We start from the raw sequence: 27364 nt of genomic DNA, 5'->3' as shown, positions 1-27364 counted from the left end.
TTTAAGTGTAATCAAGGTAATGTGAAACAATTGGATGATTTCGTATTAAGAAACTTGGATTTTTGGCTCAAGAAAACCCAAAAAACAAACAACTCTGAGGACAATGAACTTGCATTTCTGTAGGGCAACCATTCCCCAGACCTCTTTAATGTCACATGTGCTCCTCTGTTCTCCGCATATCCTCTTTTTTCTGTTTGTTGATCACCGTTTAATTCTATGTATGTTGTTTATTTCTATTAAAAACAAACCATCAGATTATGTATACATTTCCACCTGTTCTCACATTTCTGGCTACTTTTCTTTCTTGTATTTTGTTATGATGTTCTCTAAAGTTGATTAAATTCAGTACAAATATGTTTTCATTATTTAATGTAAATTTTATCTTATATTTACTATTAAAAGTTTGATTGTGAAAGTTATTAATATTTTATCACATACAATGTAAGCAATCACCGCTTCTTTAATATTTGTTCCAGCATGAAGAAAACTTAGACCATCCCTTCATTTTAATTTTTTTCCAACTTAAGTACTTCGTTGCTTCTTGTAATGACTGGACTTAGCTTTGTTTACTAAATGAGTGGTCTTTCTTTTCAAAGGCAAATTGAGTCAATCTGTGTTTAACAATACTGTAATATTAATACATGTTCATAGAATTAATACATAAATTAATGCCTTTTCAGATCCTTCATATCTAGCTTTTTAACTTTAAGTTAATATCCATCTGTATGAGAACTAAATGTAATCTGATATGCTTGGTCAACTTGATGATTGGACAATAACAATACGAGCTACATTGGATTCACTGTTACTTCCTCTTTGTTCTTGCAGTGAAAACAATATTTTCTTATGTCAGATTTCTCTCAATCCCTCAGTAAATGAAGACCTAACTAGAACAATATACAGTCCCATTTTAAATTCAAACAAAGATATTCAAGTTTGACAACAGATTCATGGTAATGCCATTTTAAAAGATAGATCCAATGAACACAGATAAACATCAAAGTCTTCACCATGGCACAATCCTATGCTGCAATCACTCACAATAATTCAACTACCTTCATATTTGGCAGTAACGTCATACAAGTGAATGTGCTGATGATTAGAAAAATTACAAAATGAAAGCCAAGGTCACTTAATCAAGAATTACAGCAACAAAGAAATCCTAGGAATGTGGGTCAAGGCAAGAGGCGGCAGCCGGCCCGACAATGATACCATTTGCCTAATGTTCATTTAGGAATTTGCTATCACAAATAAAACACATATCTCCTCTGAGTTACCAGAACAGAAAAGGAAACAATCAGGTATTACTTATCACCCTTATATGACCATGAAATTAAGATATTTCCTTAATGAATAAGAGAAAAAAATAATTCTCGTGTTTATAATAGAAGCTCTATTTCTGAATTTAAAACATTACTCAATATTTCCTTAAGTACTGCAATGTAGACAATATAGCCTTTTCTTTTTTTTTTTTGAGTTGAGACGGGGTTTCACCATAATGGTCAGGCTGATCTTGAACTCCTGACCTTGTGATCTGCTTGCCTTGGCCTCCCAAAGCGCTGGGATTAGAGGCGTGAGCCACCGTGCCTGGCCTGACAATATAGCTTTTGACATATTAAAAGTTCTATGGGAAAACTCTTTTAATTTTGCTTTAATATCAAACTAAACAAAGCAGCTGAAAAAATTCAGTAAGAGCATGGGTTAGTCCAATTCAAGAAGTGCTTCCAAAATTCAGCCACCTCGCTTCTTTTTAGGATAAACTGTACATCAACACAAAACTTTTCTAACTTAACTTTGGAGAAGAAAATAGAAAACCAAACCCAGAGCACAAGGGTTGTGAAGGTATTTACTCCTCGGCATTAGGCAAAGGAGTGCTACAGCACTCTTACATGTCATTCTATTTCAACAGATGGTTCAACTGGTCCTGTAGATCTGATGACTGTTCAACATGGTATTGAAGATGTGTTGTGATGATTGCCATCTTCCTTAAACTATCTTCTGAGTGCAACATGGCATCTTCCTGCAGTACCATGTTTGGAGCTGCCTGACCTAGCAGCTCAGAGCTCCGGGAGCCCTTCAGCACCTGCTTGGTGAACGCGATTACGTCAGTACCACAGGTGGTCACCATCTCTGTGAGAAGCCCCTTCATGGACTGACCGAACCGCGCTTGAGAATCTGGCCTTTCAGTCGCCATCACTGCCACTAGCGAACGCCTCTGCACGGCGATGGCGAGTCGCCGGGGCCAAAACACAAGCAAAGCGGAAGGAAGAGAGCCCCTCCTCCTCTTTAATGTCGCATGTGCTCCTCTGTTCCCCCCTCCTCCTCTTTAATGTTGCATGTGCTCCTCTGTCCCCTGGTTTCCACCATTTCCTATCACATCTTGCATACTGAAGTCTCACTCTTTGTTGTTGTTCTTGAACAGTCATTTTATTTTTAAATAATAGAGAAATATGTCTCCATACCATGACTCTATTAAAAATGGAAAAAATAAAAATGTCAAAGCTGTATATTTTAAGAAAAATAATAGAGATCCTATTTCTTTGTGAAAGTTAGTCTTGGATCTACATATTGAATATGCAAAGTATGTCTGTATTTAAAAGAAACAAAACAAAATCGAAAAATAATACTATGAAATCATCATGAAGAACCATACAGGTATAAAGAAGCATAATGAAATAATTGGTGATCTTAAATGCAGAATTAGTTATGCACTAGGAAATTAGTTATGCATTAGAGAAAATAACTTGCTTGGTCAATTGATTTTTACAGATGGTATGTTTATGAAAGTCTATTGAGTACAGCAGAAATTGTGTGTTCTGAACAGAAACAAGCTTTACAAATAAAGTTCTAGCTGGGAATACTGTTGCTTGGCAAATTAGTGCTAAGATTTTACTATTTAATTTACATGGAAAAATTATTTGTGGCATCTGCTGAAAGCATAGATACATTTATATCTATCTATCTATCTGTCTATCTACTTACCTATCTACCTACCTGTCTATCTACCTACCTATCTGCCATTCTAGTACTGCCTAATTATATTTGTTTTTGGTGTAGATGTCAACTTTGATTTAATCCAGGAACTGTTGGATATAACACTTCTGGTTACATAATATCATGAAATGACTTATTTTGCATAATAAGACAGGGTTAACTGAATAGTTTATGTAGACCGGTCAAATTAGCAAGATGTAGTATTGATGCTATGGTTGGTATTAAAGTGATTTACTAAGAAACTAACCCATACAGTGGCAATATTTTGCAACAAGGTAGAATTTTAGCTCATGTAGCACATTATGAACCAGTTTTTGTTTTTATATTTTTTGTTTTAAAGTTGTAACTGGACAATATTATGAACATAGCAATGAACTCCATGAGCTCACTATGCTTCTGTAACTTTCATCAAGGTGATATTGCTGAATAAACAGGATGTGAAGCACTACACAGAGTTTAGGTGGCTTTGTTATGACAAAGCATTGTAGAGGGTTTTAACTGTTGAAAGACATTGACTTACTCATGCATCTGTGGTTGCAAAGAGTACATTAATGATTTGACCACTTTAATTGCCAGTATGACTGGTCTAACCAATGAATAGTTACAGGAATGCATTATTGCAGTGGTCCATTCATCCTGAAATTACGTATTTTGAGATGTCATTTGGGAAGAAATAAATTGCTCAATCTTTATATGCTAATATACTTAGTTACCCAAATGCAACTGAACAGCATTCTCCATACTATGGTTTTGAAGGCTGATCTTTAACAGGATTACTCTGGTCAATGTTAAACTTCAAGTAAAATTACTTGACATTGCTCATTTCAATTTCTCTCTTAATATTTAAATTGGGAAGGAAGAACTAACAATAGAGATTACTTAAATACAGTATCGTAAGTAGTAGAATCTGAAAATGATAACATTGAAATACCAGAATTCTATCACTCTCTGAGGCATAGCTACCCTAAATAAAAAAACATATTCAGGCTTGGCAGTTCTTGTGTATGTGAGCAGCTATTTCCATAATGGAAAATAGCGAAAGTAAACATCACAACCAGGCAGAGGAATCAAGATTGAAGTTGGCATTTATTGCACATTGTAAATAGAAATATTAAACCTGCCATCACCATCGCGTGTAGAATAAAAAGTTTCACATCAAGTTTTAGTAACTTACAATGTAACCATTTAATAATGTGATGGTTTTATTTTTTAGAGTCTATTCTTTTAAATATTTGATTGAAAATGTTATTTTCAGTATCACACGTTTGTATTATGTTAAATATTTTCACTTCTGTTCACTAAAAACAATAGCTGAGGATTATATTTCTGGCAGATCTAGCATTATTCCTGGGGTGTACCACTCACTTACATTACCTTTCTTGCCCCTGTAGGTATTCGAGTTTGTATTTCCTGATATCGATGTTAATTAAAGCATGAAATCTTGATGGGAAAGAGTATTTAAGGAAGAGAGGAGGAGCTAATGCAGGACTCTTTAAATGGTGACAAAGGGCAGAGTAACAGAACTGAGAAAGGACACAAGTAGCCACAGAAGTTGCCAAAAAACCAGGGAAGTGTGGTGCTACAGTAGATGAAGAAAGACACTGTTGGAAGGGCAAACTGCACTGGATGGCCTTGGGCCTGCCCAAAAGTTCACATCCTGACTGCTCATTACCAGGGCCATTTCTCAGCACAGCGTTTGCAGCAAGTAACCTTGAAGGATGGGGTACATTATCTTCCCACCTTTCCAAACAAAAAGCAGGTTTACTTATGGCTTGCTGTAAATACAGTGACTTCTCCAAGCTCAGGATTTCCTGGCTGTGGTGCCAACTTAACTGTGAGTGTGGCATATACCTGGGAGCCAGCTATGTCACCATTGTGCTTTTTGGGAGGCAAGGGAAACCAGCATGACCATGCTAATTCTCAGGCTACTGTGTGCTGTGAGTAATAGAGTCCTCGGATCCTTCTTCTCTGACCCAAGAGTCTCATGTCTTTTTCCAACATACATGAGACAGCCACAGTCTGGTTTATTAGTCTGAAAGTAGAGCAAAATCTCAGAACCTTCACAGTCCTTGACAGAAAGGAGGTACCAGCTATTCCATGAGGTAAGTAAGGCAAGGATTGAAAAAAGTCTATTGGTTCTTGATAAACTTGGCAAAGAGCAGTTTCTATGGACTGCTGAGAACTGAAGCTTAATTGCAGTGGGTTTCATTGCTGCAGTGGAGACCGCCGAGTCCAAACTATTTCAAAAAGTTTGGCTATAAAGGGGGTGCTGAGAGTAACCTCTGAAAGAAGAAATGGGCTCATATTCTATTTTTGGTGGTCATTTTCTAGCCACTTCATTGTGCCTGGTCCCCTTAGGCTTTCAAGTTTGTGATTCCTGATTTAAGGCTACTATTGCTAATGGTTGTGCAAAGTGTGGGCTGTGGAACTCCAGTCAGTGCCATTAATTTTCTAGTCATGGAAGAATGGTAGGGTCATGAGAATCATTTTCTAGAAAGAGACTGTACATTGATTTGAGAGAAGGCTGCTGTTTGGGTCTGTGGCGAGGCTGCCTCAGGACACTTAGGATGAATCTTCCACTGAGCAAACCAGCCCCAGGCTATCAAGATGACTACCCTGTCCACACTCAACAAAATTGTCATGAGTCAACTATGCACCAGAAATGGTACTAAGTGATGATGGTGCAGCTGTGTAAAAACTTTCTGTTGGAGCAATACAAGTGAGAGAAGCTAAGGAGCAGCGGGATGAAGCTTCAAATGGCATCCTTTATTCCAGGGACAGGGGAGCTGTGGTTTAGCTTTGAAGGACATGGTTCACTGTGGCATTTAATTATGCCATTAGAGACTAAGAAGCAAGCAAAACCCCGCAGAGTTACCAGAAAGGAGAGAGGTTCAGTTAATCTTTTCTAATAGTTATGCAACAGAATAGGTGGCAGAGAAGTCCCAAATGGTTCTTTTTCATTTTCTTATGTTTTCCCTTGTATTTCATCTCCAATAGATTCCCCAACAAAATGTGGTTCATCCTGCTGTTGAAATAAGCCTGCGTTCTGAAACTCGAAAGGATTGTGATCCCAGTGCCCACGAACATCTGACTTCATCGTCAGCCACGGGTCACATTCTTTTTGTACCTTCCAGCCTTCTCTCTCTCTCCCTTGGGTCTCACCTTGATACAGGGTAATTCATTTTCTAGAAAATGGTAATTTGTGACTATTTGAAGTTTATCCTCCTTTAAAAAGGTTATTCAATTACCCTCGGTCCCCTTTCACAGTCAAGCTGTTAGAATCTGCAGATGCAAAGTTCCCCTTCACCTTCCAGAGAGAACAGCCAGAGTCCCCTGAGCCCCTGGCTGTGTGGGGGCAGTGGAGCCAGAGCCCAGGGCTGTAATGAGCACACAGCTTCTTGGCTGCACATTGCTCAACAGTGACAAATCATGCTCATTTCAGTTGCCATGCAAAAGAGAATAGTTTTCACAGCTAGTAGAGCTGTTTGGAGCAAAAGGAACATCCATTCTTCCACGATAAATTTTCATTACAGCATGAACTTATGAGTGCACATCATCTCTTCAAATTTGCCTATTCATTTCAGCATTCATTTAAACTAAGCTAGTAAATGGAAGGGTAATACTTTGGAAACTGTAAATGTATTTTTGATGTACTGTTCAGTTTTTTAAGCTTCTCTTCATTTCTTTATTCATGCACACTCTTTCATTATGTTTACTCCTTAATGTATAAGAGATCCAGAATTGTCTTTCCTCACCTAGTTTGAAAATTCAGCTCCATCGATGTGACCAAAAAAGTGCAGATCACAGGAATATATGTCGAAAGACTCAACAACCTTGGTTTTTGTGTTGGTGTTGCAGGGTGACAACAGGGCGGAAGGCCATTCTATTTCTCTGTTTCAGCACAGAAGTAAAAAGAACTGAGAAATGACAGGAGCATTTGCATCTTCTCTCTGAACACTGCAGAAATCCCAATTATTTGAATTCTATCGACTCTCTGATAACTGCTAAAAACTTTGATGGGTGCACTCAATTACAACAGAAATGGATCTATTTTTAAAAAATTATGCAATGAAAGAAAACCGACAAAAGTTCAATATCGAGCTAATACTTCACAAAACATAAAATTTAATATAGGCTACACATACTGAGCTAGGAGTCTGAAAAGGATGGTACTTCATTTTATATGCTCTATTAAGATCATCTTGACTTGTAAATTGATAGGCTCTCTGGAGGGCTGAATCAGAAATAGCCAGTCATCAGAAAGAAGATCAGAGAGACAGACCTTCATTCAGACATCTGTCATGTAACTAGGGACCTCTGGTTCAGAGCTGTGAGTGAATTTGATTCCAATCAGGGCTCTCAGCTTTCAAATCAGCACTTATGAATATCTCTGTTTTCTCTTTTTTATATCAGACAGAGGCAGGTAAGATTTCTTTTAGGAAAAGGTTCTGCTGCTAAAAGAAAAAATGACATTGATCCAGGGCCTAATCAGAATTCTAGATGAATTGTTTACAAATGTACATGCATAGTCACTAGACATGAGTTATTAAATATACAATTGTCCTCTGTATCTGTAGGTGCCTATCATGTATTCAATAAAGCACAAATTGAAAATTTAAAAGAAGTGTTAGCCAGAGCAACCAAAAAAGGGAAAGAAATCAAGGCTATCCAAACTGGAAAGGAAAAAGTCAAATTATTCTTTATTGCAGATGATATGATCTTATATTTAGAAAAACCTAGACTCTACCAAAATCCTATTAGAATTGATAAATAAATTTAGTAAAGTTGCAGGATACAAAATCAACACATAAAAATCAGTAGCAATTCTATATTCTAACAGCGAACAACCTGAAAAAGAAGTTAAGAAAGTAATCCCACTTACAATAGCTATAAATAAAATTAAATACCTAGGAATAAACTTAACCAAAGAAGTAAAAATATCTTTACAATGAAACTATAAAACATTACTGAAAGATAGTATAAAGGACACACAAAAAATAAAAAGCCAGTTCATGCTCTTGAATTGGAGGAATCAATATTGTTAATATGTCCATACTACTCAAGGCAATCTACAAACCCAAAGCAATCCCTATTGAAATATGGACATTCTTCACAGAAGAAAAAAGAACCCTTAAAATTTATGTGGAACCACAAAAGACCCAGAAGAACAAAAGCCATCCTGAACCAAAAGAACAAAACTGGAGGCATCACATTACCTGATTAAATTATACTACAAAGCTATAATAAACAAAATAGCATGATAGTGTCCTAAAAATAGACACATTGACCATTTGCAGTCAACTTATTTTCAACAAAGGTGCCAGGAACATACACTGGGTAAGGAGAGTTTCTTCAATAAATGGTGCTGAGAAAATTGGATATCCATATGCAGAAGAACAAAACTAGACCCCTATCTCTCACTATGTACAAAAATAAAATCAAAATGGATTTAAGACTTAAATCTAAGACCTGAAAGTATAAAAATCTTAGAAGAAAACATTGGAGAAACACTCCAGGACACTAATCTGAGGAAAGATTTCCTGAATAAGACCTCAGAAGCACTGGCAAATAAAGCAAAAATGGACAAATGGAATCACATTAAGGTAAAAAACTTTTCCACAGCAAAAGAAAATATTAACAAAGTGAAGAGATGACTCCCATAATGGGAGAAAATATTTGCAAACTACCTATCTGACAAGGGATTAATAACAAATAGCCGATAGGTATATTAAAAAAATGCTAAACATCATGAATCATTAGAGAAATGAAAATCAAAACTACAATGAGATATCATCTTACCCCAGTTAAAATTGCCTTTATCCAAGTACAAGCAATAACAAATGCTGGTGAGGATGTGAAGTAAGGGGAGCCGTTATATACTATTGGTGGGAATGTAAATCAGTACAGCCACTATGGAAAACAGTATGGGGGTTCCTCAGAAAACTAAAAATAGAATGACCATATGATCCAGCAGTCTCACTGCTGGGTACACACTCAAAAGAAAATAAATCAGTATATTGAAGAGATATGTGTGTTTCCATGTTTACTGCAGCACTATTCACAATAGCCAAGATATGGAATCAACTGAAGTGTCCATCAATAAATGAATAAAGGAAATGTGGCATTTTTGCACAGTGGAGTATTATTCAGCCATAAAAAAGTGTAATTCTATCATTTGCATCAACATGGATGGAACTGGGGGAAATTGTGTTAGGTGAAATAAGCCAATCACAAAAAGACAAATATCATGTGTTCTTATTTATATATGGGAGCTAAAAAATATTTTCTTTATCCAGTCTATCATTGATGGGCATTTGGGTTGGCATTGATGGCATTGATGGGTATTTGCAACCAAATAGCAAATACCAAGTCTTTGCTATTATGAACAGTGCTGCAATAAACAAACATGTGCATGATTGACACATAATTTTATGTTATATATATTATATAATTGTTCATATAATAAAGTAAGCTAGAGACACAATTGTCATCTTTATGTTGAATAGGCCAAGAGGAGGAGGAAGAGGAAGTATTGGTCTTGCTGTCTCAAGGGCATTAAAGGTGGATGAGGTAGAGGAGGCATAAAGGAGGCAGCAAGAGCTGGTATACTTGGTGCAACTTTGTGAAAACGCATAGTAAATTTTGTCTGACTATTTTCTTTTTCATTTCTGTAACAATGTTTCTAAATGATACCAATCTTTCTTCCACAGTCTTAGTCTCAGTGACTCTATCCTAGAGGGGTCCAGGTCATAAAAAAAGTCAAGAGCAGTCTTGAAGAATAGGAACCCTCCTGCCAGATTGTCTAATGTCAATTTGTTTGCTGGCACTGTTTCTTTATAATATATCTTCTTTCTCATTTCTGGCGCTGGTTCAGAAGCACTCATCTCTGTCAAGTCATCTTTGGGCTCAATGGTTTTTATGGCTTTTTCAATAACAATGATGGCATCTTCAGTGGTGCAGTCATTCCTGGTATTCATGATGTTCTTTTTATCGGGATTCTCTTCCTTGGCATTGACAATCCCTTCCATAGCATAACAAACGTAATGAACCTCAAAGATCCTTATGACCCCCTGATTTTTTTTTTTAAAGAAAGAAAGAAAGAAAAAAATGAAGAAGAGGAAGAAAAAGGAAGAGAAAGAGAGAGAGAGAATGGGAGTATTGCTTTCTTGCCCAGGCTAGAATGCAGTTTAGTAATGGGTATTGAAAACCTCTTTTATGCCAATAATTATACTTGATGTAGACAGGAAGGAATAAGGGAAGAAAATAAAAAACAAGCAGCCAACCAATATTTCATTTAAACCTATGAAATGCTATGCGATTACTGAGGAGTGATTTACTTCCAATTATGTAGTCACTTTTGGAATAGGTGTGAGGTGGTAATGTATGTTTTGTGTATTTGAAGTGGAGAGTTCTGTAAATGTTTATTAAGTTTACTTGTTCCGGGTCTGAGTTCAAGTCCTGAATGTCCTTATTAATTTTCTGTCTCGTTGATCTATAAAATCGTTAGCTCTTCTTGTTACATTGATCTTTTTGCCATTATATAATGTCCTTCTTTGCCTCTTTTGCTCTTTGTTGCTTTAAAGTCTACTTTATCAGAGGAGAGAATTGCATCTCCTGCTTTTTGTTTATTTGTTTATTTTTACTCTCTGATTGGTTGATAAATCTTCCTCCTTCTCTTTGTTTTGAGTCTTTGTGTATCGTTGCATGTGAGATGAGTCTGGATGCAGCATACCGATGGGTTTTGGCTTTTTATCCAATTAGAATATATATATAGGTTTAATACTGGCATTTGATGCTAGTTCTTTAAGGATGTTAAATATTGGTCCCCACTCTTTTCTGGCTTGTAGGGTTTCTGCTGAGAGATCTGCTGTAAGTCTGATAGGTTTCCCTTTATGGGTAACCTGACCTTTCTCTCTGGCTGCCCTTAGTATTTTCTCCTTCATTTCAACCCTAATAAATCTGGCAATTATGTGCCTTGGGGTTGGTCTTCTTGAAGAATATCTTTGTGGTGTTCTCTGTATTATCTGGAGTTGAATATTACCCTGCCTTGCCAGGGAAAGTTTTCCTGAATGATATACTTAAGAGTATTTTCCAACTTGGATTCATTCTCTTTGTCACATTCAGGTACACCTATCAAACGTAAATTAGATCTTTTCACATAGTCCCATATTTCCTGGAGACTTTGCTCATTCCTTTTCATCCTTTTTTCTCCATTCTTGTCTTCTCATTTCATTTCACTGAGCTGGTCCTCGACTTCTGATATCCTTTCTTCTGCTTGATCAATTCGACTGTTTAAACTTGTGCATGCTTCGTGAAGTTCTTGTGTTGTGTGTTTCAGCTCCATCAATTCACTTATATTCTTCTCTAAATTGTCCATTCTCATTAACATTTCATCAAACCTTTTTTCAAGGTTCTTAGTTTCTTTGCATTGGGTTAGAACAAGTTCTTTTAATTCACAGAAGTTTCTTATCACCCACGTTTTGAAACCTGCTTCTGTTATTGGAACACACTTGTAATCTATTAAGCCTTGTTCCGTTACTGATGAGGAATTGCGATCCCCTGTAGAGGTAGAGGCATTCTGATTTTGAGTATTCTCTGCCTTTTTACGCTGGTTTCTTCCCTTCATTATATATTTATCCGTCTGTCGTCTTTGTAATTACTGACTTTCTAACTAGGTCTCTGAGTTGACGTCCAACTTGTTGATTCCCAGCGCCGAAATCTGAGCAATCCACTGCGCTGGCCAAAACAGCGGTGTTCAGATTGATGATGCTTTTCTGCCCGGGAATCTCCGGACTCTGCACCAAGAACTGGTGCACTAAGGCACCAGCAAAACTGCCACGCCAGCCACAAGAGTCGCCCTGGCGACCCATGGGGCTCCTCTGCTGGGAATCTCCTGGTCCGTGAGCAACAAATATTCGTCTGAAAGTGTGGCATCCTCTCGTTCTCTGCGCTTTCACTGGGAGCTACGTGCCCAAGCTGCTAGTGATCAGCCATCTTGGATCTCTCTATGACCCCCTGATTTACAGAGTTAGTGACATTATGTTTGGGAACAAATAGACCACTTTGATTCCTTTGGTGTTGAACATATGGAGCTCTGGGTGGCTCCGGACATTGTTCAATATCAAAAGAGTTGTACAAGGCAGTCCCTTACTGGCAAGGTACTTGATGATTTCAGGGAGAGAGCATTGATGAAACTATGCTCTCTCATTGGAGAGAATAGAGGGATCTCATTGTCCACACCTTCTTGTATAACCAAAAGACTGGAAGCTGGTGTCTATTTTTTATCCTTCAACGCTCAGGGGTTAGCAGCTTTATCGTATGGGTAGTTCTGGTCAGAAACCCTACTGCACTTGCACACAACGGTAGTTAGTTTATCTCTTCCTACCTTAAATCTTGGTGTTTGCTTCTTTTCCTTACAATAAATATACTTTGTAACATTTTTCCCCCAAAATAGGGCACTTTCATCTATATTAAAAACCTGTTCATGCAGATATTTTTCTCAGTGATTTTCTTAATGGCATCTGGGAACTTGTCTGCTGCCTGTTGGTCTGAGGAGCTGCTTTTCCTCTTATCTTGATATGCTTTTTAATCCAAACCTCTTTCCAAAATTCTGAAACCATTGGTTGCTGGCATTAAGTTCTCCACTTTTCACCCTTTGGCTTCCCTTTGTTTTAAGTTGTCATGTAATGACTTCACTTTTTCTTGAGTCATGTCAGTCGCATTCATCGTATAAGAATGCCTTTCTTATGGAAATCCTGCACCCACATGAAAATTGCATTTTCAATATGAAATTAAGAGATATTTCACAAAAAGTGCAAGGTTTTTGTGTCTGGTGGCATAGCTGGAGCGATGGCTTCACAAATTTCCTTTTCTTTCTTTCTTTCTTTTTTATAATGGTCCTTACATTGGATTCATTTATCTTGGAGTGGTGGGCAACTACAGCTACAGATCTCAATCTATGGTATGTATCAAGCAATTCAACCTTTTTTTTTTTGGTAATGTCAGGAAGACATTACATATGCCAATTAGCTAAAGAATCCCCAACAGCAGTGTGATGGTTGGTTTTATGTGTCAACTTAACTGGGCCACTGGATGCCCAGATAGCTGTTTAAACATTATTTCCGGGTGACTGCCTTCTGCAGAATCTATCTGTCTGTGTATGTGAGGTGTTTCTGGGAGAGATTATCCTTTGAACTAGGGGATTGAGCAGAGCAGATGGGACTCCTCAATGTGGGTGGGCATCATCTAATTCATGGAGGACCCTAATAGAATAAAAAGGTGGAGGGAGGGTGAATCTGCTCCCTGACTAAAACCAAAGAACTGAAATATTGATCTACTTTTCATCACTCCTTGTTCTCACATCTTCAGACTCGAACTGCAATCTATGCCATCAGCTCTCAGGCCTTTGAATTACACTACTGGCTTTCCTGGGTCTACAGCCTGCAGGTTATGAAACTTCTCAGTCTCTACAATCATATGAGCCAGTTCATTATATACACAGTTACCTATAATTGTCTACTATAAATGCCTACTAATCACACTTTTATCTAGCATCATAACTTTTTTTAATACTAAAAATTCAAGAAGGTGGGAACCATGGAAGATTGGTTTAATTCATGCTACACCAAACACATTGAGAAGCTACTTTTGCATGATGTGACACTGAATTTTGCAGAGGTGATGATTCCAGTATACATTGCCCCAAATCCATGTTTTACAGTGTACTACCGACACGTGTCCATCAAGAAGTTTGGTCCAGGTTCCTTTCCCTTTTCTCTGGGTGGGCTGTGTCTATACTGTAAATAACCCTAGTGACTTCTGAAGATAGGCCATAGAATGTAACATAGCTTCTACCTGGCTCTTGGAACATGTACCTTGAGAATCCTGAGCCACAATGTACGAAGTCTGGCTCCACTGAAGATGCAGTGCTGGAAAGAACATTTGAAGAGGCCACATAGAGACAGAGAGAGATGCCTGGAGAAGCTCAGCTATTTGAGGTCTCAGTTGTTTAAATCTTTCCAACCCAGGTGTCAGACTCAGACATGTGAATGAGCAAGCTTCCAGTTGTTTCAGTCCTTGACCTTCCAGCCAACACAGCTGATGCCCTGTGGAGCCAGGTTTTGAATCTTCCAGCTGAGTTTCAGACAGTATGAAGTAGGAACAAGACCCTTGCCCTTTTCCCTGGCTGAATTTCTGATCCACAAAATTTGTAAGCCTATTGAGAGGTTGTTTTATGCTACTAAATTTTGGGGTAATTTGTGGTTCAGCCATACTAAGTGGAACAGATAATCAGAGAATTACAGACTTTTAGAGCTGGAAAGAAACTCTGAAAATGTCTAGTCAGAGCAGTTTATTTTACAGATGAGGAAATTAGCTGAGAAGGACAGAATAATTGACCCAACATCTAACAGTTCATTAGTGGCAGATCAAATCTTCTTTCTCTCCTGGTGATATGAGGAGGCTACTGGTCTGGCATGGAATGCCACACAAGAGTTACAGAATTGGGATAAGGGCTTCAAATTGAATGAGTGTTGGTTCATACAACTCCAAATACTTAATGAATAAAGTCAGGGCCAAAGAGCTCTGAGGTCACTAAAAGACACTGCCTGCCTGAAAATACACTAGGCAGAAACAGTCCAGAGAAACAGTAATTATATGCATATGAGCAAGTATGTGGGTGTTAGGTATGGGGTGGAACATGGAGGAATCTTTCCAACTCTGATTTCACCAGAACTATTAAGTGGGTCGTCTTGAAAAAAAAAAATGCATCCTTAAGGTACTGCCTGCCTCTCAGGAAGAGCTAAAAGACTGACATAACCAGAGACTGACACTATAAATGCCTACTAATCACACTTTTTTCTGGCATCATAACTTTTTTTTAATACTAAAAATTCAAGAAGGTGGGACTCATGGAAGATCTGTGTTGCAACCCTTTCCAAATTAAATCAACACATCAATAATCACAGACTTTCAAAGCAGACTCTTCTGGTGAACCCTTAAACCATTGTTACATGGTTACTCCACTTCATCTGCTAACAGACAAGCCTGCTGCCCTCAGTACCACAGGGACTGATAGTTTACAAGCAACAGTCCCTCTGCAAGTGTTTTTGATAAATTTCACTTTAGCATGTGCTTGTATCATCACTTAAAATCTTTTTTTAAAGCATAAAATCAATAATTTTGGATATGAGGTTAATTGTGATACATTGCCATGGGGAGGACCAAAGAAAAGCTCCCAATGACCTGTCAATAATTAGGAGAGACCCACTCTGTGAGACAATGTAGAAAACACAAACTGAAGCAAGTTCAACATTCAGTTTTCAGAAGTCACCATATCAGTGGATAAGGATAAATTGCTGTAGACTTAACCTCAGGGTCAAAGTTTCAAGCATGTACTCCCATGACATTAAGCCAAGTAATTGTCTGCATTAAGGCAGACTGTATTTTTGATAATTTAAAAATAAGGGTTTGCAATGCAAAAAAAATTACTATAAGCATATACTGTGATTAAAAAATGTGTTCAATTACACAAAATATATAATGGTTGTAAATTGCTGTATTTCCAGATCCATCATCTGTACTTTGTATTAAGGCCCACATATTAGTCTGTTCTCACACTGCTAATAAAGATATACCTGAGACTGGGTAATTTATAAAGAAAAGAGATTTAATTGACTCACAGTTCCACATGACTGGGGAGGCCTCACAATTATGGTGGAAGGTGAAGGGGAAGCAAGGCACATCTTACATGGCAGCAGGCAAGAAAGAATGAGTGACAGCAGGGGAAATGCTAGACACTTATAAAATCAGATCTCGTGAGAACTACTCACTATCATGAGAATAGTTTGGGGAAAAACATCCTCATGATTCAATTAATTCCACCTGGCCCCGCCCTTGACATGTGGGGATTGTGACACTTCAAGGTGGGATTTGGGTGGGGACACAGAGGCAAACCTTATCGGCCCATGAGAAAGTCAATCCTGAATTATTTGAAGTCTTCTAAAGTACACCCTTCAGAGTATGTAACTCTTTTATTTCCTTTGAGTCTGCTTTTCCAGTCCCCTTCCCTCCTGACCTCCTTCCTTTCATCTGTCTTCCTTTACATTTTCTTCCTTCCTTTTCTTGTTTTCTACCTTTTCTCTCTGTCACTCTTTCTCTCCTTTTTCCCTAATCCTTCTTCCTTCCTCTCTCATTACTTGATAACATGTATGCATGCCAATCAAGTCTCAGTACAGCATGAGATACTCAATGTTACAAAGAAGAGGAGGAGGAGGAGGAAAAGGGCATTCTATTCCAATCCAAGAAATTTTTGGTTCTGAGAGGGCAGAGGGTATATTTATGTTAGTCACCATGGTAGCTCCAGGGAGTAGTACAATGCCTATTAAAGTAGGAAGAACATGATTATGGAAATAAATACAAATTATAGAATATCATCCCCAAAATGGACCTCAAAGATGAGAGAGTTTTTATAATAACAGCATTATTTCTGTTGTGCCATAAATGTAGCAACATTTTAACACGTTGTATTTTGGTATATACATATGCATCTATTTCTCAAAATTAATAACACCTTGGTTAGGCTCAGGTGTATGTGTACCTGCCCCTGTTAACTTATATCTTGAAATCTGAGGCCCAGCAATAGGGAAATGTATACTCCGTTTACCCCCATTACCAAGGGAGGGCTTTCTTTTTTTCCTTTCTCTTTCTTTCTTTCTTTCTTTTTAAAAAAGGCTAACCAGTGTTTGGTCCTTTCTCAGAATTGCAAACTATGCATTGAATCTTTTGAGTAGCTTTTGAAATTTTCAGTAGGATGTAACTAACAGGCTACAGGATGGCAAATTAGGGCTTGTATTACTAAATATACTGTTAGTAATTACAGCTTAGAGGGAAAAAAAAGCTAGATTTATGCAGGAACCAGTATCATTCTTGAAAATGATGTCAGATGACTCTTCAGAAGGAAAAGAAAAAGCAGTGTTTCTGTCTCATTCTCAGATGTAGGTCATGGGAAATGCTGCAAAACATGTAATTTCTTAGGACACTTTGAGTAGTTGAATTAGAGGAAGTTAATAGATAAGGGAAACAAAGCCTTTACTAAAGTGAAACTACAATAGGAGTATATGTACAAAATCATTATGAAAAGGTTGTTTTGATAAAAATTTCAAAATAAATCATACGTAAGTAATGGGAAGCAGAGATGATATGGTGTGGCTGTGTCCCCACCCAAATCTCATCTTGAATTGTAACTCCCACAATTCCCACATGTTGTGGGAGGAATCCAGTGGGAGGTGGTCGAATTATGGGAGCAGGTGTTTCCTGTGCTGTTCTCATGACAGTGAATGAGTCTCACAAGATCTGATGATTTTACAAATGGGAGTTTCCCAGCACAAGCTCTTTTTGCCTGCTGCCACCCAAATAAGATGTGACTTGCTCCTCCTTGCCTTCTGCCATGATTGTGAGGATTCCCCTGCCACTGGACCTGTAAGTTCCCAACCACTGGAACTGTAACCTTTTTCCTACATAAATTACCCAGTCTTGGGTATGTCTTTATCAGCAGCGTGAAAACAGACTTATAAAAGAGACCAGCCAATTAAAGTCGCGATGATTGTGAGTGAAGTATTTCCAACACTGGATGCAAAAGGGACCTGATAGATTGCTGACATCTATCAGGAACAGTCTTGTGCTTGCCCATACCAAACCAGCAACACAGAGAAGTAGTATTTATCTTTCAAAGTGTTGGATATTTGTTCTAGAACAGATGTTGGCAGACTTTTTTCTGTAAAGGGACCTGTAGTAAGTATTTTAAACATGCACACCATAAGGTCTCTGCTGCATATACTCAACCCTTCTGTGGTGGTGGTGTAGGAGTCACAGACAATAAGTAAACTAGTGGTTTGACTGTGTCTTAATAAAACTTTATTAACAAACAGATGCCAACAAAATGGTGGAATAGGACTCTCTAGCACTCCAACCCCCACCTCTATAGAAACATCAAGTCAAACAACTTTCCACACACAAAAATACGTTCACAAGAGTTATGGAGAACAACAGAGAGATTACAGCATCCCAGTATAGCAGAGAAATAAGAAAAGATGCATGGAAGAGTGTAGGAAGGACAGTGTGACATTACTCACATCACCCAACTCCAGACAGCACAGAGTGGAGAGAGATACCCACTGAGTAGGGGAATGAGAGGGAAGTGAGCACCAGCCTTTGCCTCAGACCTCAAAACCAGGCCCCTCCAATAAAACTCCCACAGCTCCAGAGTCTAGGCCAGTACCTGTGAACGGAGCCTCCAGGCACCCTCTAGAACCTGGCAGGATCCCCCAGCCCCATGCTTTAGGCCTATGTCACAGACTCAGTGTTTGGGCCTTTGCCATGCTAGGCTGACCCTAGTGGCACCAGGAACTGGTTTTGTGGAAAATAATTTTTTCATGGAAGGTCAAAGGGAGGTGGAATTTAGGGTGGGGTTTAGGAGTGCGTAAACTAGATCTCTTGCAGACACAGTTCACAGTAGGGTTTGTGCTCCTCTGAGAATCTAATGCTGCTGCTGATCTGACAGGAGGTGGAGCTCAGGTGGTAATGCTTGTGCGCCTGCCACTCACCTCCTGTTGCATGGCCTAGTTCCTAACAGGCTGCCAATTGGTATGGGTCCATGGCTCTGGGGTTGGGGATCCCTGGCCCACAGCACTAGGCTGGCCCTGATGGCCCCAGGCTTCAGGCCTGCTTCAGTAGACCCCTAGTGTCAGCTGGATCCTGTGCACTGATTCTCCAAGACCACTCCTGCAAGATCCAGGCTCCAGACAGCTCCCATAGACCCAGGACCTAGACCTATCCCTATGGACTCAAGTTCCAGGTCCTTCCTATCACCGGGCCAGCCTTTGTGAACTCAAGCTCTAGACCTACCCCAGTGGATCCACGTGCCAGGGCTGTTCAAGTGCCTGACCAGCCACTGCAGACTCAGACTCAAGTCCCACCAGCTTCAAGTAAGCCCCTGTGGACCTAGGGTTCAGCAAGCCCCTTGAATATAGGTTGCAGGCCCAGCTTCGTGCACCCAGGTTCCAAACCCATCTCCACAAACCTAATCATTAGGTTCACCTCAGTGGATCCTGGCTCCTGGCCCATCCTTATGGACCCAGGCTCAAGGTCTACCTGCCTGCTGATTCAGGCACAGGGCAGCCAGCCCCAGAATGCCAACAGCAAGGCCTCCCTCAAACTGCACCATGTGCATATCCACAGGCAGAAGAATGAAATTAGACCCTTATTTCACACCACAGATAAAACTAAACTCAAAATGGATTAAAGACTGAAATCTAAGACCTAAAACTATAAAACTACTTGAAGTAAACATAGAGAAAAAGCTCTGTGACATTGGACTAGGCAATGATTCTTTTTTTATATGAACCCAAGATCATAGGTAACAAAAGCAAAAATAGACAAATGGGATTACATCAAACGAAAAAGCTTTCACACAGCCAGGGAAACAACAGAATGAAGAGACAACATATAGAATGGGAGAACATATTTGCAAACCATGCATCTAATGGGATTAATCCCCAAAATACATAAAGGACTCAAACAATTCAATAGTAAGAAAACAAACAACCCAACTTAAAAATGGTCAAATCATATAAATAGACACTTGCCAAAATAAGACATACAAATGGCCAACAGGTATATGAAAAAAGATGCTTAGCATTCCAAATCATCAGAGAAATGCATTGAAACCACAATGATGGCCGGGCATGGTGGCTCATGCCTGTAGTCCCAACACTTTGGGAGGCCAAGGTGGGTGGATCACCTGAAGTCAGGAATTCGAGACCAGCCTGGCCAACATGGTGAAACCTCACCTCTACTACAAATACAAAAAATTAGCTGGGGATGTTGGCGGATGCCTGTAATCCCAGCTACACAGGAGGCTGAGGCAGGAGAATCACTTGAACCCAGGAAGCAGAGGTTGCAGTGAGCTGTGATCACACCATTGCACTCCAGCCTGGCCTAAAATAAAATAAAACTGCAATAATACATTATCTCACATGTGTTAGAATGGCTATTATCAAAAAGACAAAAGATGGCAAGTGTTGAAGAGGATGTGGAGAAATCAGAACGCTTGTACAAAGTTGTTGGGAATGTGAATTAGTACAGCTATTATGGAAAACAGTATGGAGGTTCTTCAAAAAATTAAAATAGAATTACCACATGATCCAAAAATCTTACTACTGGTATATATTCTGGGAAAGGAAAATAAAAACTCAGGACACTACTTCACTCTGCCAAAAGGAAAAAAAAAATATTAAGCTGAAAGCTGAGTCATGCAAGAAGCTGCCTTTCCTTTTGTTCTTAAGCAGACAGCTACAGAGAAAATGTTATATATCTCCACAGGTAGCTACTCTGTGTTCACCTTCTCTTATGTAAAGTGCTGAGTGCAAGAAATACGTAATTAACTATTCCCCCACCTGCTCCTTTTCTTCTGAAACATGTGGATTACTGTACCCTCTCTCTTTCCCCTCTAGCCTTCTTTTCCCCTTTACATATTGAAGCCCTTTAGAGAAAATCATCTTTAGAGAAAGGCACAACCACAGACTATTTCTTTGATACCGTGTTCTTTTCTTCTAGGCATGTCCTTAACCTTGTCAAAATAAATTTGTAAACTGATGGAGATCTGTTTCAGGTACTTTTCAGATATGAAATAAGTACGTCAAAGAGTTATCTGCAATTCCATGTCTATTATAGTATTATTCATGATAGGCAAGACATGAAATTACCCTAGGTGCCTATCAGTGAATGAATGGAGAAAGAAAATGTGGTACATATACTCAGTGGAATACTATTCAGCCTTGAAAAAGGAAGGAAATCCTCTCCTTTGAGGCAACATGGATGAACCTGGAGGATATTAAGTACAAATAAGCCAGGCATAGAAAGACAAACACCACTTAATTTCACTGATGTGTAGACTTTTAAAAAATCAAATTTATGTAAGTAGGGATTAGAATGGTGGTTACCATACAATCAGGGGCTGAGGATGAGGGTGAGGTTGAGAAGATACTGATCAAAGGACACAAAATTTCAGTTACAAAGAAGGAATAAGTTCAAGAAATCTATTGTAGAAGATGATGACTATAGTTAATAACAATGTGTCGTATTCTTAAAAATTGCTAAGAGAGTAAATTTTGAGTGTTCTCACTACCAAAAAGAAATGTGAGGTAATGAGTATATTAATAGCTTAACTTAGCCTTTCCACAATGTAGACATATATCAAAACAGCATTTTGTACATGATGCGTAAGTACAATTTTTATTTACCAATTTAAAAAATAAATAAATGCTCTGTTTGCAAAACATTGGCCCAGAGTTGGTTCAAAGACCGTATTTGCCAGCTGCCCCTCTAGAAAGTCAAGGATATGAAATCATAAGATTTTATTTCCCAATTTATCCATTAATTGGCAGGTGATGTAGCTGGGAGGAGATTTCTTGGCATTTGTAACTGGAAGACCTGAGTTCAGGCTTAGATTCTATCACTTTATAATCCTGGACAAGCATTTAAGCTTTCAACACCCATGCATATCTCTTCACTTACAGCATGTATTCTAGCTACTTCATGGGGTTTCTGTCAAAACTTAGTAAGAAATATTACTCAAAGTACTTTGTAAACTAAAGCATTATGTAAGTGGATAAAGCTGTTTTTATTAACAGGTAATAAGCGGGCAGGAAAATTCTCAGGAAAGCATCTAAAATGGTAGCAATAAAAAGCATGTACACTTCTGAAATCGCTAAGCAGTCACTTTCATAATTAAGGGTCCCACTGTCTTTGTATAAAAAGGAACAAGCGTATTGTTCAGTCACCACGAAGTCATAGGGCTAGAAATGGGTATAAATAGTGTGAAGACAGTGCAGGAAGAGCTGGGGGACTGGGCCCCTGGATAGATCATTCTTGGCTCCACTATTTACAAGCTGAGTGACTGTTACATCATTCAGGTAAACCTTCCTAGGAGAAAATAATATTCCTTATCCTTCAGAGATGTGTTGGAATTAATGAACCCACCTAATGTGCTTAGGAGAGATTCTGGCAGATGGAAGTATTAAGTAAATATCAATGCTTTTTAAATTGAAATGATTCATAAAGTCATATAAATCAGGAGTGGAAGATCTCACAGAAGTCATTTAGTTCACCACCCTCCAGGGAATCACCTCTGTGATGTCATGGCTCTGTGTTCATCCTGCCTCTGTTTGAACACTTTCTTTATTAGGAAGCTCATTACTTCACACAGAACTTCTCAGTACAGATAATCTATTCACCATTTCACTTGTTAATACAGGAAAGTTATTCCCTCATAGAAAAAATAAACCTTGTAATCCAAGAAAGCTTTTGAAAAACAAGATAAAACATTTAAAAAAGGGAAAGTAACAGATGGGGTGTGTTATCTCCTTTCCTTCGTCCTGCACGTTTCTAAGCCCCAGTAAAACAATGGGCAGTATCTAGCCACCTTAAGAAATGATACCAAAATGGCTGAACTAATTTACATTTCCATCAACAGTGTAAAAGTGTTCCTGTTTCTCCATAGCTTCGCCACAATCTATTGTGTCCTGGCTTTTTAATAATTGCCATTCTGACTGGCATGAGATGGTATCTCCTAGTGGTTTTGATTTGCATTTCTCCAATAACCAATGTTGATAAGCTTTTTTCCATATGTTTGTTGGCTGCATAAATGTCTTCCTTTGACAAGTGTCTGTTCATATCCTTTGCCTGCTTTTTGATGGTCCTCTAGGATCTAGAACCAGAAATACCATTTGACCCAGCAATCCTATTACTGGGTATATACCCAAAGGATTATAAATCTTCGTACTATAGAGACACATGCACACATATATTTACTGCAGCACTATTTACAATAGCAAAGACTTGGAACCAACCCAAATGCCCATCAATGATAGACTGGATAAAGAAAATGTGGCACATATACACCATGGAATACTATGCAGCCATGAAAAAAAGAAGATGATGTCCTTTACAGGGACATGGATGAAGCTAAAAACCATCATTCTCAGCAAACTAACACAGGAACAGAAAACCAAACATCGCATATTTTTACTCATAAGTGAGAGTTGAACAATAACACATGGACACAGGGAGGGGAACATCACGCACTGGGGCCTGTCAGGGGGTGTGGGGCAAGGGGAGGGAGAGCATTAGGACAAATAGCTAATACATGCAGGGTTTAAAGCCTAGACGATGAGTTGATAAGTGCAGCAAACCATCATGGCACACGTATACCTATGCCACAAACCTGCACGCTCTGCACATGTATCCCAGAGCTTAAAGTAAAAAAAAAAAAAAGAACGCCTACTAGAGGTGGCTTATAGAATGCAGTGGTATTTTAAAAACTTTCTGTCACCTGCCTCTCAGAGGAATGACTGGCAAATCTAAGCCTATTTCATCTTTCATAGGCAGTGCATGTTAATAATGACCTTCTGACATTAATTATTAGTATTAAATTTTTTTTATTCAAAATATTACTATAGTTAATACTGGTTATGATATTAATAGTAGAGCATGAATACGAACCAAAAGGTAATTTCTGCACAACTAAAAATTGCTAAGTCTAAAGGCTGCATAAATTTTTCCTATAATTATTAACAAACTAAGAAAATAGATCCATTCACTTTACTTTTGTATGCATTCATATATAAATACTGTTTATTACAAATTGGTATAAGTTTTGTTTTCAAACAAATGATGTGATGTAAATTTTCATGCACCACAGGAATCCATTAATTTTGCATCGTCTTAAATGTCCTGTGGAGCTTTGTTTTAGGTGATCTCTGAAATTAATTTCCCCCTTTGTTTCCAGGCACATGAACAAGGCTTGAGTCAAGTTTTTTTGGCCTTTTCTTGTTCTTTAGATTTCAGGGATCTCTGCCTAGGCAAAGAGTGAGGGAGGGCTGGCTGAATTGAACAGAGAAAAAATGCATCTTTGCAGACAAACTTACCAAAGGAAGAAAAATAGTCAATAAAATTGAGTTATCATAAGAGTGGTTTGAAGCCTGTGGCATTGATTGATGAATTTCCTTCGCTGTTACTGAGATAAACGAAAATACATCTCTAGTTCTTTTGTCCCTTAAGTAATTCAACAGAATCTGTTTTCACAGACTAAGTGCCAGAATAGCAGCAATTTGCTGAGTTAACAGAACACTATGCTGAAGGTCAGTGTAAAATGCATACATAAAGGCAGAAGAATCATGCTGCTCTCATTAATTAAGCAAAATATCACTTTCTTCCAATACTGCGCTGTCAAGAACAGTGAATCAGCATTTAAAAAGGGTGTCAAAATTTTGAGCTCACATAGTGAAGTCACTTGAGAATTTGCGGTGATAAATACCACTGTTAATTTTAATACCAGGTTTCTTTTTGTTTGCCTGTACCTACCTCACATAACTTATCATTGTTATTAGACAAAAATTGAAGTAAAATTTTTCTTTGATACAGACATATTTATCCATGGATGTCTGGTTGAAAATATGTAAACATTCTGATGACTTCAAGGATACAGGACTAAGTTCTCTTACAGGCTGATGACATGATTACGTTGGAAAAAATGAATGACATCAATAGACAATTTGGTCTTCTGTCCAGTTGGTACTAGAGAGAAGGACTCTATTTGAGCTGTTCAACATTTACCATCCTTTGAAAATTCTCCTCTAATGTCTAAGTAGCTTCTAGCTGACAAGTATATTACAAATCAACATATGTCATATTTAGGGCAACATTTTACAACAATTTATTTTGTGGGCTTATCTTAAAATTGCATTTTTAAAGTTAAACAAGCAATGCCATTGAAAAAGGGTTTTAATGGCTGCTCTGGACATTAAGTAACCTCTGTTGCAGGTTTTCAGAACAAAACTAATAAAAGCATCTTTTGAAGTTGGACTCCATGTATTATAAGGAATCCTGATTTTTTTTTTTTTTCTGAGAAAAATCTTGCCTCTTTTCGCAAATATTCACTTGTCAACTTTAAGCAAAAATGAGATGTTCTTCCTCAGTGGCGTCAGATGCCTTAACTTTCATGAGAGAGGTCAGCCATACCCTCAATGAGGCTAAATGCTAAAGGATATTACACTACCTCTAACAGAAGGCGTGAAACTGCGGCCTCTACATTTATAAACCCTGCCTCAGTTATAAACTCAATCCTCTCCAAAGGCCAGCCATGTCATATAAAGTGAAAAGAACTGGAAATGGAGAAAGTAGTGAGTTTCAGGTCTGGAGTGACAGTGTGAAGAGCTCTGAAGACCAGCTTCCGAGTGAAACAAACAAAAAAAAACTGGCAAAAATTATGAAAACAATTGCCATAATTGTTTAGAAATTTCCCTAAGGGCATATAGGAAATGAAGAAATATTTATTCAAGAAAATCTACTAAAACTCGGCTAGAACAGAGAGTCTATGACAGTTAAACCACAACTTACTTCCTTCTTTCCCCTGCCTCCCCTCTCCTCAGCACAATTTGACAGAAGCTCCATTTGGGCATCTAAGAAGATGGTGCTTTCTCTGCCCTCAGCTCCCAAACAAGAATTACTGTATCTCACTTGGAAGCAGAGGCTACTCACATTTCTCATCCCTTTGAATTTCAAATTGAAGATACTAAATTCCCAGTGAGTGAAGCCAAGAAGCTGGGGACTCCTTTTTTTCATCTAGGTTCTATCCATAAGATTGAGATAGTACCCCAGATATGTCAGGGTAAGAATGCCATGACCGCCGTCACTCAAATTTGCTTGTGGGAAAAGGTTCCACACTAAGAGAGTCAAACTGGGCACCAGAGGATACCACGCTACCTATGCCCAGAGTAGTGGTTCAGAGAGTTTGCCCAGGAGGAAAGATAGTCTGTGAAAGAGATCTCTGAAGCTCTCCTCAAAGGAACTAAGTGTATTTGAAACTAGTCTGGGAAAGTTCAAGCCTAAGGGTTCCCTCACAAACAATAACCCCTGTTAATTAAGGGTGATAAACTAAACCAATGGCCAGCTAGCACCATAGAGAGATTCAGGGAATGAGACAGCTAAGAAGAGCCCACAGGGGATCAGAACAAAACTCTAAAGCTAGCTTCTAAAGTAACCCCTGCTGAAATTTAACTGGATCAGACTGCTGAGCAATTTATACCCCAGAGCACTGTTGAAAACAATGATAGCACAATCACCTCATAAATAGTGAGGTCAAGCATTCAGGGACATAATACCAAATGAACTAGATGGGCAAAAAGAAAGATTGAGGAAAGACACAGTCAAAGAGACCTATGCTAAGACCAGTGTCATCCTAGGTGGCTGTACAAAGTTTCAAGGCTATATCCTCTGAGGAATGATACCAAAGGCTTCACACTGCATGGGGGAAATAGACTTCACTAAAATAACCTAGACAAATTACAAAGCAAATGAAAAATTAAGGAACAACAAAACAAGCCCTAGAGAGAAGGGAATGGAATCAGTACCCAGAGTTGTTAAAAACAATATGTTATCTAAAATGTCCAGTTTTCAACCAAAAAAAATTATGAGGCATGCAAAAAAACAGGAATATGTGACCCATACACAAGAAAAAATAGCAGGCGTCAGAAACTGACTGTGAGATGTCAGCTTCAACAGACAAGGACTTCAAAATAGCCACTGCGAATATGTTTAAAGAACTAAAGGAAATGGTGCTTAAAGAAACAAAGTACGAAGACAGTGTTTCATCAGATAAAAAATATGTAAATAAAAAGATAGAAACTATTTAAAAGAGCCATATGAAAATTCTGGAATTAAAAAGTATAATAAAATGAAAAATTTAATACGAGAGCTCAGCAGTAGATTTGAACTGGCAGAAGAAATAATCAGTGAATTTTAAAGAGAGATTGATAGAGATATGCAACCTGTAAAACAAAGAGAAAGTAGAATGAACAGAGACTTTGAGAAATATGACACATTATAAGTTCACCAACTACATTTAATGGGAATACCAGAGAAAAAGGAGAAAGAGAGAGGAACAGCAAATATTTGAAAAAAACCGTATCTAAAAACTACAAACTTGTTGAAAAATGCATAGTTTTTCTTAGCTGATTCAAAAAGCAATATTTTAAAAAGAATATGTCTAAGTTGTATTTTTAGACCTATAACATATAGAAATGTTATAAATTTGACAATAACATCACAAAGAAAGGGGATATAACTGAGTTGTATTTCAGTGAAGAAAAATGAGACCAGAAAATAAATTTACAGAAAAAATGGAATGAAAGAGACCCATAAATTGTAAATATAAAAAATTCTATAAATATACACTTCCTCTGTATTCTTTTCTTGGATTCTTTAATAGACAAAAAATTATAATAATGTACTGTTGAATTTGGAATACATATAG

The 27364-nt window shown here is 38.1% G+C and overlaps 2 protein-coding genes across 6 annotated transcripts in view; both read right to left on the bottom strand.

The window, feature by feature from the left end:
* Positions 1-27364, bottom strand: part of SPHKAP (SPHK1 interactor, AKAP domain containing) — a 169016-nt gene that overhangs the window by 53470 nt on the left and 88182 nt on the right. The window lies entirely within an intron of this gene.
* Positions 948-3889, bottom strand: LOC135273638 (BLOC-1-related complex subunit 7-like). Its single transcript, XM_064372918.1, has one exon. It carries the CDS (start codon positions 2192-2194, stop codon positions 1898-1900), a length of 297 nt encoding a protein of 98 aa, XP_064228988.1. The 5' UTR covers positions 2195-3889; the 3' UTR covers positions 948-1897.

The sequence above is a fragment of the Aotus nancymaae genome, unplaced genomic scaffold, assembly GCF_030222135.1.
Source record: "Aotus nancymaae isolate 86718 unplaced genomic scaffold, 86718_ANA_hifiasm-v0.15.2.pri h1tg000008l, whole genome shotgun sequence".
In the NCBI taxonomy this organism is placed as follows: Eukaryota; Metazoa; Chordata; class Mammalia; order Primates; family Aotidae; genus Aotus; species Aotus nancymaae.
The sequence above is the reverse complement of the archived record's forward strand: the minus strand, read 5'-3'. Positions and strand labels throughout refer to the sequence as shown.